The sequence below is a fragment of the Chiloscyllium plagiosum genome, unplaced genomic scaffold, assembly GCF_037043375.1.
Source record: "Chiloscyllium plagiosum isolate Xiang-an unplaced genomic scaffold, Cpla_swu_hap1 HiC_scaffold_28, whole genome shotgun sequence".
Taxonomy (NCBI): Eukaryota; Metazoa; Chordata; class Chondrichthyes; order Orectolobiformes; family Hemiscylliidae; genus Chiloscyllium; species Chiloscyllium plagiosum.
Window position 1 is genome coordinate 6,854,476 of NW_028270166.1, and position 14,771 is coordinate 6,869,246.

The 14,771-nt window shown below is 55.9% G+C and overlaps 1 protein-coding gene across 2 annotated transcripts in view; it reads right to left on the reverse strand.

Moving 5' to 3' along the window:
* borcs8 (BLOC-1 related complex subunit 8) overlaps positions 1-14,771 on the reverse strand; it is a 40,485-nt gene that overhangs the window by 16,341 nt on the left and 9,373 nt on the right. For both annotated transcript variants that reach the window (XM_043721447.2, XM_043721449.2), the window contains exons 2-3: positions 9,173-9,285; positions 3,555-3,619 (exon numbers count right to left, since the gene is read on the reverse strand). In XM_043721447.2, coding sequence (XP_043577382.2) covers positions 3,555-3,619; positions 9,173-9,285 — 178 coding nt within the window. The remainder of the gene's footprint in view (positions 1-3,554; positions 3,620-9,172; positions 9,286-14,771) is intronic.

The following is a 14,771-nucleotide window of genomic DNA, read 5'->3' on the forward strand; positions in this document are numbered from 1 at the left end:
TTATGGGGAACAAGGAAATGGCAGAAGATTTGAATAGGTATTTTGGATCTGTCTTCGCTGGGGAAGACACGAGCAATCTCCCAGATGTAATAATGGCTGAAGGACCTAGGGTAATGGATGAACTGAAGGGAAGTTTATTTGGCAGGAAATGGTGTTGGATAGATTGTTAGGTCTGAAGGCTGGTAAGTCCCCGGAACCTGATGGTCTGCATCCCAGGGTACTGAAGGAGGTGGCTCTGGAAATCGTGGACGCATTGGTAATCAGTTTCCAATGTTCTATAGATTCAGCATCAGTTCCTGCAGATTGGAGGGTGGCTAACGTTGCCCCACTTTTCAAGAAAGGAGAGAAAGAGAAAACAGGGAATTATAGACCAGTTAGTCTGACGTCAGTGGTCGGAAAGATGCTGAAGTCAATTATAAAAGATGAAACTACGACTCATTTGGGTAGCAGTAACTGGATAGGTCAGAGTCAGCATGGATTTACGAAGGGGAAATTGTGCTTGAGTAATCTTCTGGAATTTTTTGAGGATGTAACTATGAAGATGGACAAGGGAGAGCCAGTGGATGTAGTGAACCTGGACTTTCAGAAAGCCTTTGATAAAGTCCCACATAGGAGATTAGTGAGTAAAATTAAGGCACATAGTATTGGGGGTAAAATACTGACTTGGATTGAAAATTGGCTGGCTGAGAGAAAGCAAAAAGTAGTGATAAACGGGTCCCTTTCGGAATGGCAGGCAGTGACCAGTGGGGTACCACAAGGTTTGGTGCTGGGACCACAGCTGTTTACAATATACATTAATGATATAGATGAAGGCATTAATAGTAATATTAGCAAATTTGCTGATGACACAAAGCTGGGTGGCAGGGTGAAATGTGAGGAGGATGTTAAGAGAATAAAGGGTGACTTGGACAGGCTAAGTGAGTGGATGGATTCATGGCAGATGCAGTTTAATGTGGATAAATGTGTGGTTATCCACTTTGGTGGCAAGAGCAGGAAGGCAGATTACTATCTCAATGGAGTCAGGTTGGGTAAATGGGAAGTACAATGAGATTTAGGTGCTCTTGTACATCAGTCAATGAAAGCAAGCATGCAGGTACAGCAGGCAGTGAAAAAAGCTAACGGCATGCTGGCCTTCATAACAAGAGGAATGGAGTATAGGAGCAAAGAGGCCCTTCTGTAGCTGTACAGGGCCCTGCTGAGACCGCATCTGGAGTATCATGTGCAGTTTTGGTCTCCAAATTTGAGGAATGACATTCTGGCTATTGAGGGAGCACAGTGTAGGTTCACGAGGTCAATTCCCGGAATGGCGGGACTATCATATGTTGAAAGATTGGAGCAACTGGGCTTGTATATGCTTGAGTTTAGAAGGATGAGAGAGGAGGTATTGAGACGTATAAGATTATTAAAGGATTGGACACTCTGGAGACAGGAAGCATATTTCTGCTGATGGGTGAATCCAGAACCAGAGGGGACAGCTTAAAAATAAGGGGTAGGCCACTTAGAACAGAGTTGACGAAAACTTCGCACCCAAAGAGTGGTGGGTGTATGGAATGCTCTGCCCCAGAAGGCACTGGAGGCCAAGTCTCTGGATATTTTCAAGAAAAAGATGGATAGAGCTCTTAAAGATAGTGGAATCAAGGGTTATGGGGATAAGGCAGGAACCGGATACTATTGTGGACGATCATAACGAATGGTAGTGCCGGCTCGAAGGGCCGAATGACCTACTCCTGCACCTATTGTCAATTGAGTGAGTCCTGGAGCAGCGCAAGGGGGAGCGAGTGAGTCCTGGAGCGGTGTGAGGGGGAGCAAGTCCCAGAGGGGTGCGAGGGGGAGTGAGTGGGTCCTGGAGCAGTGAGAGGGGGAGCGAGTGAGACCCAGAGCGGTGCGAGGAGGAGCGAGGGAGTCCCAGAGTGGTGCGAGGAGGAGCGAGTCCTGGAGCGAGAGGGGGAGTGAGTGAGTCCCGGAGAGGTGTGGAGAAGGGCGAGTGAGTCCAGGAGCAGCGCGATGGGGAGCGAGTGAGTCCTGGACCAGCATGATGGGGAACGAGTGAGTCCCGGAGCAGTGCGAGGGGGAGTGAGTGAGACCCGGAGCAGCGAGGGGGCGGAGTGAGTGAGTCCTGGAGCAGCGCGATGGGGAGCGAGAGTGTCCTGGAACAGCGTGATGGGGAGAGATTGAGTCCCAGAGCGGTGCGAGGGGGAGTGAGTGAGTCCTGGAACAGCGCGATGGGGAGCGAGTGAGTCCTGGAGCAGCGAGAGGGGGAGTGAGAGTCCTGGAGCAGCTCGATGGGGAGCGGGTGAGTCCTGGAGCAGCGAGAGGGGGAGTGAGAGTCCCGGAGCAGCGCGATGGGGAGCGGGTGAGTCCCGGAGCGGTGCGAGGAGGAGCGAGTGAGTCCCGGAGCGGTGCGAGGGCGATTGAGTGAGTCCCGGAGCGGTGCGAGGGGGAGTGAGTGAGTCCCGGAGCGGTGTGAGGGGGAGCGAGTGAGTCCCGGAGCGGTGTGAGGGCGATTGAGTGAGTCCCGGAGCGGTGCGAGGGGGAGTGAGTGAGTCCCGGAGCGGTGTGAGGGCGATTGAGTGAGTCCCGGAGCGGTGCGAGGGGGAGTGAGTGAGTCCCGGAGCGGTGCGAGGGGGAGCGAGTGAGTCCCGGAGCGGTGTGAGGGCGATTGAGTGAGTCCTGGAGCGGTGCGAGGGGGAGTGAGTGAGTCCCGGAGCGGTGCGAGGGGGAGTGAGTGAGTCCCGGAGCGGTGCGAGGGGGAGTGAGTGAGTCCCGGAGCGGTGCGAGGGCGATTGAGTGAGTCCCGGAGCGGTGCGAGGGCGATTGAGTGAGTCCCGGAGCGGTGCGAGGGGGAGTGAGTGAGTCCCGGAGCGGTGCGAGGGGGAGTGAGTGAGTCCCGGAGCGGTGCGAGGGGGAGTGAGTGAGTCCCGGAGCGGTGCGAGGGGGAGTGAGTGAGTCCCGGAGCGGTGCGAGGGGGAGTGAGTGAGTCCCGGAGCGGTGCGAGGGGGAGTGAGTGAGTCCCGGAGCGGTGCGAGGGGGAGTGAGTGAGTCCCGGAGCAGACTGGAGGCTGGACAGTCATTGGGCTAGGGCCTGGCACAGGCGGTCAGACCACAGCTGAGCTGGGCTGCTGCAATGTAATGTCTATTTGAAATTCTTTACAACACTGTAATGTCAATCCTTTAACTATGTTATAACTATCTTATTTCTAACTTATTTTTTAGACACTGTAAGTAATGACACTACTTTTCCTTTTATTCCACTTATCCTCTTTGGTATCCAAGATTTGTACCTAGATACTTGTATTTAAGATGGCGCCATTAGCAGCAGCCATTATAAAATCTTTTCACTGTCCTCTTGTACTGGAGTACACATAACAATGAACAATATTCTATTCTACAGAGATAGACCTTCCTTATTAGAGGCCCAGATTATCAAAGCAGTCTCTGATATCGAGGCTGTAACAATTAGCATGCATAACTCAAACTAGGGTTGACATGAGCACCTTATATCAGTCCCTTTCACACAGTAAATAAGACTGCCTTGGCTTTCTGAGTAGTCTCACCTGCAGGCGTATTCCACAGTATAGATCGCACCTTGGCACTGCTCCTCCACTCCTTGCATGTCTGTCTGCAGGGGGAGCAAAAAAAGGTCATTCTAACCCACAACATCATTGAGTAAACACAACATTTTATGATCAATCAAACGCCCTTGCCTTCATAAAGCTAGTCAGAGCAGAACCATGCCTGCTTCATTCCCTGTGCCACTCACCCTATGGGATGGTTTCCTTGGGACTGACACCCGGGTATCAACACCAAATGAAACTGAAGTGGACCTGCGATTGCATGACAGTGGTTTACACACCATGTACTGTGTTACTTCCAAGGGTGAGGGCAGAAATGTTTGTTTTGTTTTTAGCTGTCACCTGCATGTGATGGAATATCCACATCTGAGTGGGTGAGCTGATCCCTGTGCGCTTACCATGTAAAAGGTGCAGGTACGCTTGTCTGTGCAGCTTCCCCTCTCTGGCTGACCACCAACAAACCAACAGTCACAACCAATGTGTGGAAGAGAAAGAATCACCACTGACCACCTCCCACTCTTTACTCTCCTATTTCATATCCAATTATTCCTTTATTTGTTCCTGGCATGCAGCTATCCCTGACTGGTCCAGTATTTATTGCCCATCCCTAATTGCCTTGGAGAAGGTGATGGTGAGCCACTTTTTGAACCACTGCAGTGCCTGTGCTGTGGGAATACCCACAATGCTGCAGTCCCTGTGCTATGGGGACACCACAATGCTGCAGTTCCCGTTCTGTAGGGACACCCACAATGCCGCAGTCCCCGTGCTATAGGGACACCCACAATGTTGCAGTTCCCGTGCTGTAGGGACACTCACAATGCCGTAGTCTTCTTGCAGTAGGGACACCCACAATGTCGCAGTCTTCATGCTGTAGGGACACCCACAATGCCGCAGTCTTCATGCTGTAGGAACAGCCGCAATGCTGCAGTCCCCGTGCTGTAGGGACACCCACAATGCCGCAGTCTTCTTGCAGTAGGGACACCCACAATGCCGCAGTCTTCTTGCAGTAGGGACACCCACAATGCTGCAGTCTTCATGCTGTAGGGACAGCCGCAATGCTGCAGTCCCCGTGCTATAGGGACACCCACAATGCTGCAGTCCCCGTGCTGTAGGGACACCCACAATGCCGCAGTCTTCTTGCAGTAGGGACACCCACAATGCCGCAGTCTTCTTGCAGTAGGGACACCCACAATGCCGCAGTCTTCATGCTGTAGGGACAGCCGCAATGCTGCAGTCCCCGTGCTGTAGGGACACCCACAATGCCGCAGTCTTCTTGCAGTAGGGACACCCACAATGCCGCAGTCTTCATGCTGTAGGGACAGCCGCAATGCTGCAGTCCCCGTGCTGTAGGGACACCCACAATGCCGCAGTCTTCTTGCAGTAGGGACACCCACAATGCTGCAGTCTTCATGCTGTAGGGACAGCCGCAATGCTGCAGTCCCCGTTCTGTAGGGACACCCACAATGCTGCAGTCCCCGTGCTGTAGGGACACCCACAATGCTGCAGTCCCCGTTCTGTAGGGACACCCACAATGCTGCAGTGCCCGTGCTGTAGGGACACCCACAATGCTGCAGTCCCCGTGCTGTAGGGACACCCACAATGCTGCAGTCCCCGTGCTGTAGGGACACCCACAATGCAGCAGTGCCCGTGCTGTAGGGACACCCACAATGCTGCAGTCCCCGTGCTGTAGGGACACCCACAATGCTGCAGTCCCCGTGCTGTAGGGACACCCACAATGCAGCAGTCTTCGTGCTGTAGGGACACCCACAATGCTGCAGTCCCCGTTCTGTAGGGACACTCACAATGCTGCAGTCTTCGTGCTGTAGGGACACCCGCAATGCTGCAGTCCCCGTGCTGTAGGGACACCCACAATGCTGCAGTCCCCGTTCTGTAGGGACACCCGCAATGCTGCAGTCCCCGTGCTGTAGGGACACCCGCAATGCTGCAGTCCCCGTGCTGTAGGGACACCCGCAATGCTGCAGTCCCAGTTCTGTAGGCACATCCGCAACACTGCTGTCCCCATGCCGTAGGGACACCCGCAATACTGCTGTACCCATGCCGTAGGGACACCCGCAATGCTACAGTCCCCATTTTGTAGGGACACCCGCAATGCTGCAGTCCCCGTTCTGTAGGGACACCCGCAATGCTGCAGTCCCCGTTCTGTAGGGACACCCGCAATGCTACAGTCCCCGTTCTGTAGGGACACCCGCAATGCTGCAGTCCCCGTTCTGTAGGGACACCCGCAATGCTGCAGTCCCCGTTCTGTAGGGACACCCGCAATGCTGCATTCCCCGTTCTGTAGGGACACCCGCAATGCTGCAGTCTCCGTGCTGTAGGGACACCCGCAATGCTGCAGTCCCCGTTCTATAGGGACACCCGCAATGCTGCAGTCCCCGTTCTGTAGGGACACCCGCAATGCTGCATTCCCCGTTCTGTAGGGACACCCGCAATGCTGCAGTCCCCGTTCTGTAGGGACACCCGCAATGCTGCAGTCCCCGTTCTGTAGGGACACCCGCAATGCTGCAGTCCCCGTGCTGTAGGGACACCCGCAATGCTGCAGTCCCCGTGCTGTAGGGACACCCGCAATGCTGCAGTCCCCGTTCTGTAGGGACACCCGCAATGCTGCAGTCCCCGTTCTATAGGGACACCCGCAATGCTGCAGTCCCCGTTCTGTAGGGACACCCGCAATGCTGCATTCCCCGTTCTGTAGGGACACCCGCAATGCTGCAGTCCCCGTTCTGTAGGGACACCCGCAATGCTGCAGTCCCCGTTCTGTAGGGACACCCGCAATGCTGCAGTCCCCGTTCTGTAGGGACACCCGCAATGCTGCAGTCCCCGTTCTGTAGGGACACCCGCAATGCTGCAGTCCCCGTGCTGTAGGGACACCCGCAATGCTGCAGTCCCCGTGCTGTAGGGACACCCGCAATGCTGCAGTCCCCGTTCTGTAGGAACACCCGCAATGCTGCAGTCCCCGTGCTGTAGGGACACCCGCAATGCTGCAGTCCCCGTTCTGTAGGGACACCCACAATGCTGCAGTCTCCGTTCTGTAGGGACACCCACAATGCTGCAGTCCCCGTTCTGTAGGGACACCCGCAATGCTGCAGTCCCCGTGCTTAGGGACACCCGCAATGCTGCAGTCTCCGTTCTGTAGGGACACCCACAATGCTGCAGTCTCCGTTCTGTAGGGACACCCACAATGCTGCAGTCCCCGTTCTGTAGGGACACCCACAATGCTGCAGTCTCCGTTCTGTAGGGACACCCACAATGCTGCAGTCCCCATGCTGTAGGGACACCCGCAATGCTGCAGTCCCCATGCCATAGGGACACCCACAATGCTGCAGTCCCCGTGCCGTAGGGACACCCACAATGCTGCAGTCCCCATGCCATAGGGACACCCACAATGCTGCAGTCCCCCTGCCGTAGGGACACCCACAATGCTGCAGTCCCCATGCCATAGGGACACCCGCAATGCTGCAGTCCCCATGCCATAGGGACACCCGCCATGCTGCAGTCCCCATGCCATAGGGACACCCGCAATGCTGCAGTCCCCATGCCATAGGGACACCCGCAATGCTGCAGTCCCCATGCCATAGGGACACCCGCAATGCTGCAGTCCCCATGCCATAGGGACACCCGCAATGCTGCAGTCCCCATGCCATAGGGACACCCGCAATGCTGCAGTCCCCATGCCGTAGGGACACCCACAATGCTGCAGTCCCCATGCCGTAGGGACACCCACAATGCTGCAGTCCCCATGCCATAGGGACACCCGCAATGCTGCAGTCCCCATGCCCTATGGACACCCACAATGCTGCAGTCCCCATGCCGTAGGGACACCCACAATGCTGCAGTCCCCATGCCCTATGGACACCCACAATGCCGCAATCCCCGTTCTGTAGGGACACCCACAATGCTGCAGTCCCCATGCCGTAGGGACACCCACAATCCCCGTTCTGTAGGGACACCCGCAATGCTGCAGTCCCCATGCCATAGGGACACCCACAATGCTGCAGTCCCCATGCCATAGGGACACCCACAATGCTGCAGTCCCCATGCCGTAGGGACAGCCACAATGCCACAATCCCCGTTCTGTAGGGACACCCACAATGCTGCAGTCCCCATGCCGTAGGGACAGCCACAATGCTGCAGTCCCCGTTCTGTAGGGACACCCACAATGCTGCAGTCCCCGTTCTGGAGGGACACCCACAATGCTGCAGTCCCCGTTCTGGAGGGACACCCACAATGCTGCAGTCCCCGTTCTGTAGGGACACCCGCAATGCTGCAGTCCCCGTTCTGTAGGGACACCCACAATGCTGCAGTCCCCGTTCTGTAGGGACACCCACAATGCTGCAGTCCCCGTGCTGTAGGGACACCCGCAATGCTGCAGTCCCCGTGCTGTAGGGACACCCACAATGCTGCAGTCCCCATTCTTTAGGGACACCCACAATGCTGCAGTCCCCGTGCTGTAGGGACACCCACAATGCTGCAGTCCCCGTTCTGTAGGGACACCCACAATGCTGCAGTGCCCGTTCTGTAGGGACACCCGCAATGCTGCAGTCCCCGTTCTGTAGGGACACCCACAATGCTGCAGTCCCCGTTCTGTAGGGACACCCACTATGCTGCAGTCCCCATTCTATAGGGACACTCACAATGCTGGAAGAGAGGGCATTCCAGGATTTTGACCCTGAAGGAGCAGCGATATATTTCCAGGTTAGGATGGCGAGTGGCTACTGTTGTGGTGGTCTTGCCATGCGTCTGCTGCCTAACAAGCCGACAGCGAGGAGCCGGATGTCTGTAGGGCAATGCGCTGTCTAGAATGCACATGTGCGCAGCCGCTCTGATCTTCTGCGCATGGTGATCGGCTTGCAGATCTTGACGTTAACTTCTGGTTCCAGAAATCACTGCTGTACACAGGTTGGGGGGGGGCGGCGGGGGGAGCAATACAGCTGGTAACAAAATTCAAGAGAACGCTGCTGCAGGGTCAACATTGACATTCCCTCAAATCTGCTCAACTACTCGGAGGGTCTGCACACACCGATCAGCGTACCACACAGAGGACCACACCACAAAAATCAAACCATTACATGGGTGAACATCCATGCTGCAGGAGAAATGGACATAATCCCTGTTGGCCTAGGGAACTATATGATGCCTGTCTGGTGCCAAACTGGTAATCTCAATTTCAATGGATATTAATCTTCCCGAGCCTGGCCAGAGGTCACACCAATGTGATCAGGTTTTCGTGGCTCTGAGGAGTGTGGGAAGGAGAGGAATGTTTTTATTTAAAAGTCAGAAACAAGCCTACTTGTGGTCACCATGCAGAAACTCCAGCTAGGACGCTCAGAGCTGTCTAAGAGTAATTATGCTTTCTGCAGTGAAACAGTTTCACTGACAGCAAATATCAAGCGTTGCTGATAAGGTGATTGGGACGGAAGAGGAACTTGGAACGGAGGGCTGGCAGTGAAAGGGGTGGAAGGTGAGTAAGAGTTTAGCTCGATTGATTTTTCATCAGTTCTGGACGATGTGAATGGCACAATTGGAACAGATGTAATTAAACTGCAACTTAATAATTCTGCGCCGCTCTCTCAAAGTCTCCTCACCTTGTGCTGCACCAGCTCCGGGAGGGATCGCCGCACATGCTCCTGCAGTCGGTACAGAGCCAATGATGGCTCGTTGGCCAAGAAGTACATACTTTCAGTGAATTTATCTGTAACTGGAGAACAGAGCAGGAGTCAAACTGGGAGAGATTTGTGGGGCTGCCCTTCTGTTAGGCAGCTGTGTCTCATGATTTATCCCACAAAGGTTATTGAGACAACTTGCACTTAAATAGGACCAGACATGTTGCGAAAAACATAATGAGGCACTTTTAGGCCTTGCTTAAGCAATTTCAAAACTGTCACTTTTATTTTCACATCCCTCCATGGTCTTACCCTCTTTATCGCTATAATCTCCTCCAGATCCACATGATGACAGTGCTCGTCCAATTCAAGGCCCTTGCCATCATCCACACCACCACCTCCCTATATTTTTTGGCATCTCTTTCCTCCCTTAAATCACTCTTTAAAAACCTGTTTGCTCCAAGCTTCCATTTATCATCCTAACGTTCCTGTAACTTGATGCCAAATGTTTTTAAGAGAGCCATTTGGGACATTTTTTACATAGCCAACACTTTAATAACACAAGTTGCTACTGTCAAATGTTTGGGACATTGAGGCAAATGTGTTCCCTTAGCTTCAACTGAAGATTAGCCATTTGAAAGCAGCCCCATTTCTACCACTTAAATATTTCTAATACTATTTTGTTAGAAAAGACAAAACATTAAAATCAGCAATGCAGGACTTCTTAATAAATATATATTTATTTTAAAAACGATCATGCGCTCTCTCAGCATCAGTTAAAATTGTAGTCCAAAATGATTAACCATTTCATTCCCTGCTTGGGCTACTTTCCCTGGAGTATCAGAGGTTGAGAGGTGACCTTATTGAGACTTATAAGGTCATGAGGGACATGGTTAGGGTGAATAGCCAAGGTCTTTTTTCCCCAGAGAAGGGGAGTTCAGAACTAGAGGGCATAAGTTTAATGTGAGAGGGGAAAGATATAAAATGGACCAAAGGGGAACCTTTCCATGCAGAGGGTGGTGTGCGGTGGAATGAGCTGTCAGAGGAAGTGTGGAGTCTGCTACAATTAAAACATTTAAAAGGCATCTAGATAGGTATATGAATAGGAAGGGTTTAGAGGGATAGGGGTCAAATTCTTCAGGAAGCCCTTTCCTGAAGAAGTGCTTATGCCCGAAACGTCGATTCTCCTGTTCCCTGGATGCTGCCTGACCTGCTGCGCTTTTCCAGCAACACATTTCCAGCTCTGATCTCCAGCATCTGCAGACCTCACTTTCTCCTTAGAGGGATAGGGGTCAAATGCTGGCAAATGGGATTAAATTAATGTACGATATGTGGACAGCATGGATAAGTTGGACCAAAGAGTCTGTTTCCATGCTGTATGTTTCTATGACTCTAGAAATTAATTTTCCCGGCATTGAATCAAGTAATTAAGATATCACAATATGAATAAAATGGCAATTGAGGTTCTGGACAGTAAACAAAGATCCTACTTTGCAAGTCAAATAAAGCAGCTCTGAGTGCTGAGTAGAGTGTATCATGGATAAGAAAGGACACTCACTCTTTCTTTGATGCCCCTCCGTCCTCACTCCCCACGCACTAACACTAAGATCTCTCTCCCTCAGGATTATGTTGGGGGATGGGGGGTGGGGAAAGAGTGTTGGAGGATGGGGGGAAGAGTGTGTTGGGGGATGTGGGGAAAAAGTGTGTTGGGAATGGGGGGGAAAAGTGTGTTGGGGATGGGGGGGGAGTTGGGGGATGGGGGAGAGTGTTGGGGGATGGGGGGTGGGGGGTGGGGTGTTGGAGGAGAGTGTTGGGGGATAGTGTTGAGGGATTGGAGGAGAGTGTTGGGGGATTGGAGGAGAGTGTTGGGGGATGGGGAGAGTGTTGGGGGATGGAGAGAGTGTTGGGGGATGGGGGAAGGAGTGTCTGTTGGGGGAAGGGGGAAGTGTGTGGTTGGGGATGGGGGGAGTGTGTTGGGGGATCGGTGGGAAGTGTGTTGGGGGATGGGGGAAGAGTTTGTTGGGGATGGGGGAGTGTGTGTTGGGTTTGGGGAGGGAGAAGTGTGTCGGGGGATGGAGGAAGAGTGAGTTGGGGGATGGGGAAGAGTGTGTTGGGGGACGGGAAAGAGTGTGTTGGGGGACAGGGGAAAGTGTGTGTTGGGGGATGGTGGAAGAGAGTGTGTTGGGGGATGGGGGAAGAGTGTTGGGGGGATGGGGGAAGAGTGTTGGGGGATGGGGGAAGAGTGTGTTGGGGGATGGGGGGAGGTGTTGGGGGAAGGGGGAGGAAGAGTGTTGGGGGATGGGGGAAAGTGTGTGTTGGGGGGAGGAGTGTTGCGGGATGGGGAAGAGTGTGTTGGGGGATGGGGGGCAAAGTGTGTTGGGGAATGGGGGAAGAGTTTGTTGGGGGATGGGAGAAGAGGGTGTTGGGGGGATGGGGGAAGAGGGTGTTGGGGGATGGGGGAATGAGTGTTGGGTTTGGGGGGGAAGTGTGTCGGGGGATGGAGGAAGAGTGAGTTGGGGGACGGGGGAAAGTGTGTGTTGCGGAATGGTGGAAGAGAGTGTGTTGGGGGATGGGGAAGAGTGTTGGGGGATGGGGGAAGAGTTTGTTGGGGGATGGGGAAGAGTGTGTTGGGGTTGGGGGGAGGTGTTGGGGGATGGGGAAGAGTGAGTTGGGGGACGGGGGAAAGTGTGTGTTGGGGAATGGTGGAAGAGAGTGTGTTGGGGGATGGGGGAAGAGTGTTGGGGGATGGGGGAAGAGTTTGTTGGGGGATGGGGAAGAGTGTGTTGGGGTTGGGGGATGGGGGAAGAGTGTGTTGGGGGATGGGGGGCAAAGTGTGTTGGGGGATGGGGGGAATGAGTGTTGGGGGATGGGGGGGAATGAGTGTTGGGGGATGGGGGGGAATGAGTGTTGGGGGATGGGGGGAAAGTGTTGGGGGATGGGGGGCAAAGTGTGTTGGGGAATGGGGGAAGAGTTTGTTGGGGGATGGGAGAAGAGGGTGTTGGGGGATGGGGGAAGAGGGTGTTGGGGGATGGGGGAATGAGTGTTGGGTTTGGGGGGGAAGTGTGTCGGGGGATGGAGGAAGAGTGAGTTGGGGGACGGGGGAAAGTGTGTGTTGGGGAATGGGGGAAGAGTGTTGGGGGATGGGGGAAGAGTTTGTTGGGGGATGGGGAAGAGTTTGTTGGGGGATGGGGAAGAGTGTGTTGGGGTTGGGGGGAGGTGTTGGGGGATGGGGGAAGAGTGAGTTGGGGGACGGGGGAAAGTGTGTGTTGGGGAATGGTGGAAGAGAGTGTGTTGGGGGATGGGGGAAGAGTGTTGGGGGATGGGGGAAGAGTTTGTTGGGGGATGGGGAAGAGTGTGTTGGGGTTGGGGGGAGGTGTTGGGGGATGGGGGAAGAGTGTGTTGGGGGATGGGGGGCAAAGTGTGTTGGGGGATGGGGGGCAAAGTGTGTTGGGGGATGGGGGGCAAAGTGTGTTGGGGGATGGGGGGAAAGAGTGTTGGGGGGTGGGGGGAAAGAGTGTTGGGGGGTGGGGGAAGAGTGTTGGGGGGTGGGGGGAAAGAGTGTTGGGAGGTGGGGGGAAAGAGTGTTGGGGGATGGGGGGAAAGAGTGTTGGGAGGTGGGGGGAAAGAGTGTTGGGAGGTGGGGGGAAAGAGTGTTGGGAGGTGGGGGGAAAGAGTGTTGGGAGGTGGGGGGAAAGAGTGTTGGGAGGTGGGGGGAAAGAGTGTTGGGAGGTGGGGGGAAAGAGTGTTGGGAGGTGGGGGGAAAGAGTGTTGGGAGGTGGGGGGAAAGAGTGTTGGGAGGTGGGGGGGAAAGAGTGTTGGGAGGTGGGGGGAAAGAGTGTTGGGAGGTGGGGGGAAAGAGTGTTGGGAGGTGGGGGGAAGAGTGTTGGGAGGTGGGGGGGAAGAGTGTTGGGAGGTGGGGGGAAGAGTGTTGGGAGGTGGGGGGAAGAGTGTTGGGAGGTGGGGGGAAGAGTGTTGGGAGGTGGGGGGAAGAGTGTTGGGGAGGTGGGGGGGAAAGAGTGTTGGGAGGTGGGGGGAAGGAGTGTTGGGGTGGTGGGGGGGAAGTGTGTTGGGGGGGGTGGGGGAAGAGTGTTGGGGGGTGGGGGGAAGAGTGTTGGGGGGGTTGGGGGGAAGGTGTTGGGGGGGTGGGGGAAGAGTGTTGGGGGGTGGGGGAAGAGTGTTGGGGGGTGGGGGGAAGAGTGTTGGGGGGTGGGGGAAGGTGTTGGGGGGGTGGGGGAAGGTGTTGGGGGGTGGGGGTTGGTGGTGGGGGGTTGTGGGGGAAGAGTGTTGGGGGGGTGGGGGGTGTGTTGGGGGGTGGGGGGAAGAGTGTTGGGGGGGTGGGGGGAAGGTGTTGGGGGGGTGGGGGGGAAGAGTTGTTGGGGGGTTGGGGGGAAGAGTGTTGGGGGGGGTGGGGGGAAGAGTGTTGGGGGGTGGGGGGAAGTGTGTTGGGGGGGTGGGGGGAAGAGTGTTGGGGGGTGGGGGGGAAGAGTGTTGGGGGGTGGGGGGGAAGAGTGTTGGGGGGTGGGGGGGGTTGGGGGGTGGGGGGAAGAGTGTTGGGGGTGTGGGGGGGAAGGTGTTGGGGGTGGGGGGAAGAGTGTTGGGGGTGGGGGGAAGAGTGTTGGGGAGGTGGGGGGAAAGAGTGTTGGGGGTGGGGGGAAGAGTGTTGGGAGGTGGGGGGAAAGAGTGTTGGGAGGTGGGGGGAAGAGTGTGGGGAGGTGGGGGGAAGAGTGTTGGGAGGTGGGGGGAAGAGTGTTGGGGAGGTGGGGGGAAGAGTGTTGGGGGGTGGGGGGAAGAGTGTTGGGAGGTGGGGGGAAGAGTTGTTGGGAGGTGGGGGGAAGAGTGTTGGGGAGGTGGGGGGAAGAGTGTTGGGGGGGTTGGGGGGGAAGGGTGTTGGGAGGTGGGGGGGAAGAGTGTTGGGAGGTTGGGGGGGAAGAGTGTTGGGGGGTTGGGGGGGAAGAGTGTTGGGGGGTGGGGGGGAAGAGTGTTGGGGTGGGGGGGGAAGAGTGTTGGGGGGTGGGGGGAAGAGTGTTGGGGGGGTGGGGGGAAGAGTGTTGGGGGGTGGGGGGAAGGTGTTGGGGGGTGGGGGGAAGGTGTTGGGGGGTGGGGGGAAGGTGTTGGGGGGTGGGGGAGGTGTTGGGGGGGTGGGGGAAGAGTGTTGGGGGGTGGGGGAAGAGTGTTGGGGGGTGGGGGAAGAGTGTTGGGGGGTGGGGGGAAGAGTGTTGGGGGGGTGGGGGAAGAGTGTTGGGGGGTGGGGGGAAGGTGTTGGGGGGTGGGGGGAAGAGTGTTGGGGGGTGGGGGGAAGGTGTTGGGGGGTGGTGGGGGAAGGTGTTGGGGGGGTGGGGGGAAGAGTGTTGGGGGGTGGGGTGTGGGGGGGGAAGAGTGTTGGGGGTGTGGGGGGAAGAGTGTTGGGGGGTGGGGGGAAGAGTGTTGGGGGGTGGGGGGGAAGAGTGTTGGGGGGTTGGGGGGGAAGAGTGTGGGGGGGTGGGGGAAAGGAGTGTTGGGGGGTGGGGGGGAAAGAGTGGTTGGGGGGTGGGGGGAAAGAGTGTTGGGGGTGGTTGGGGAAAGTGTGTTGGGGGGTGGGGGG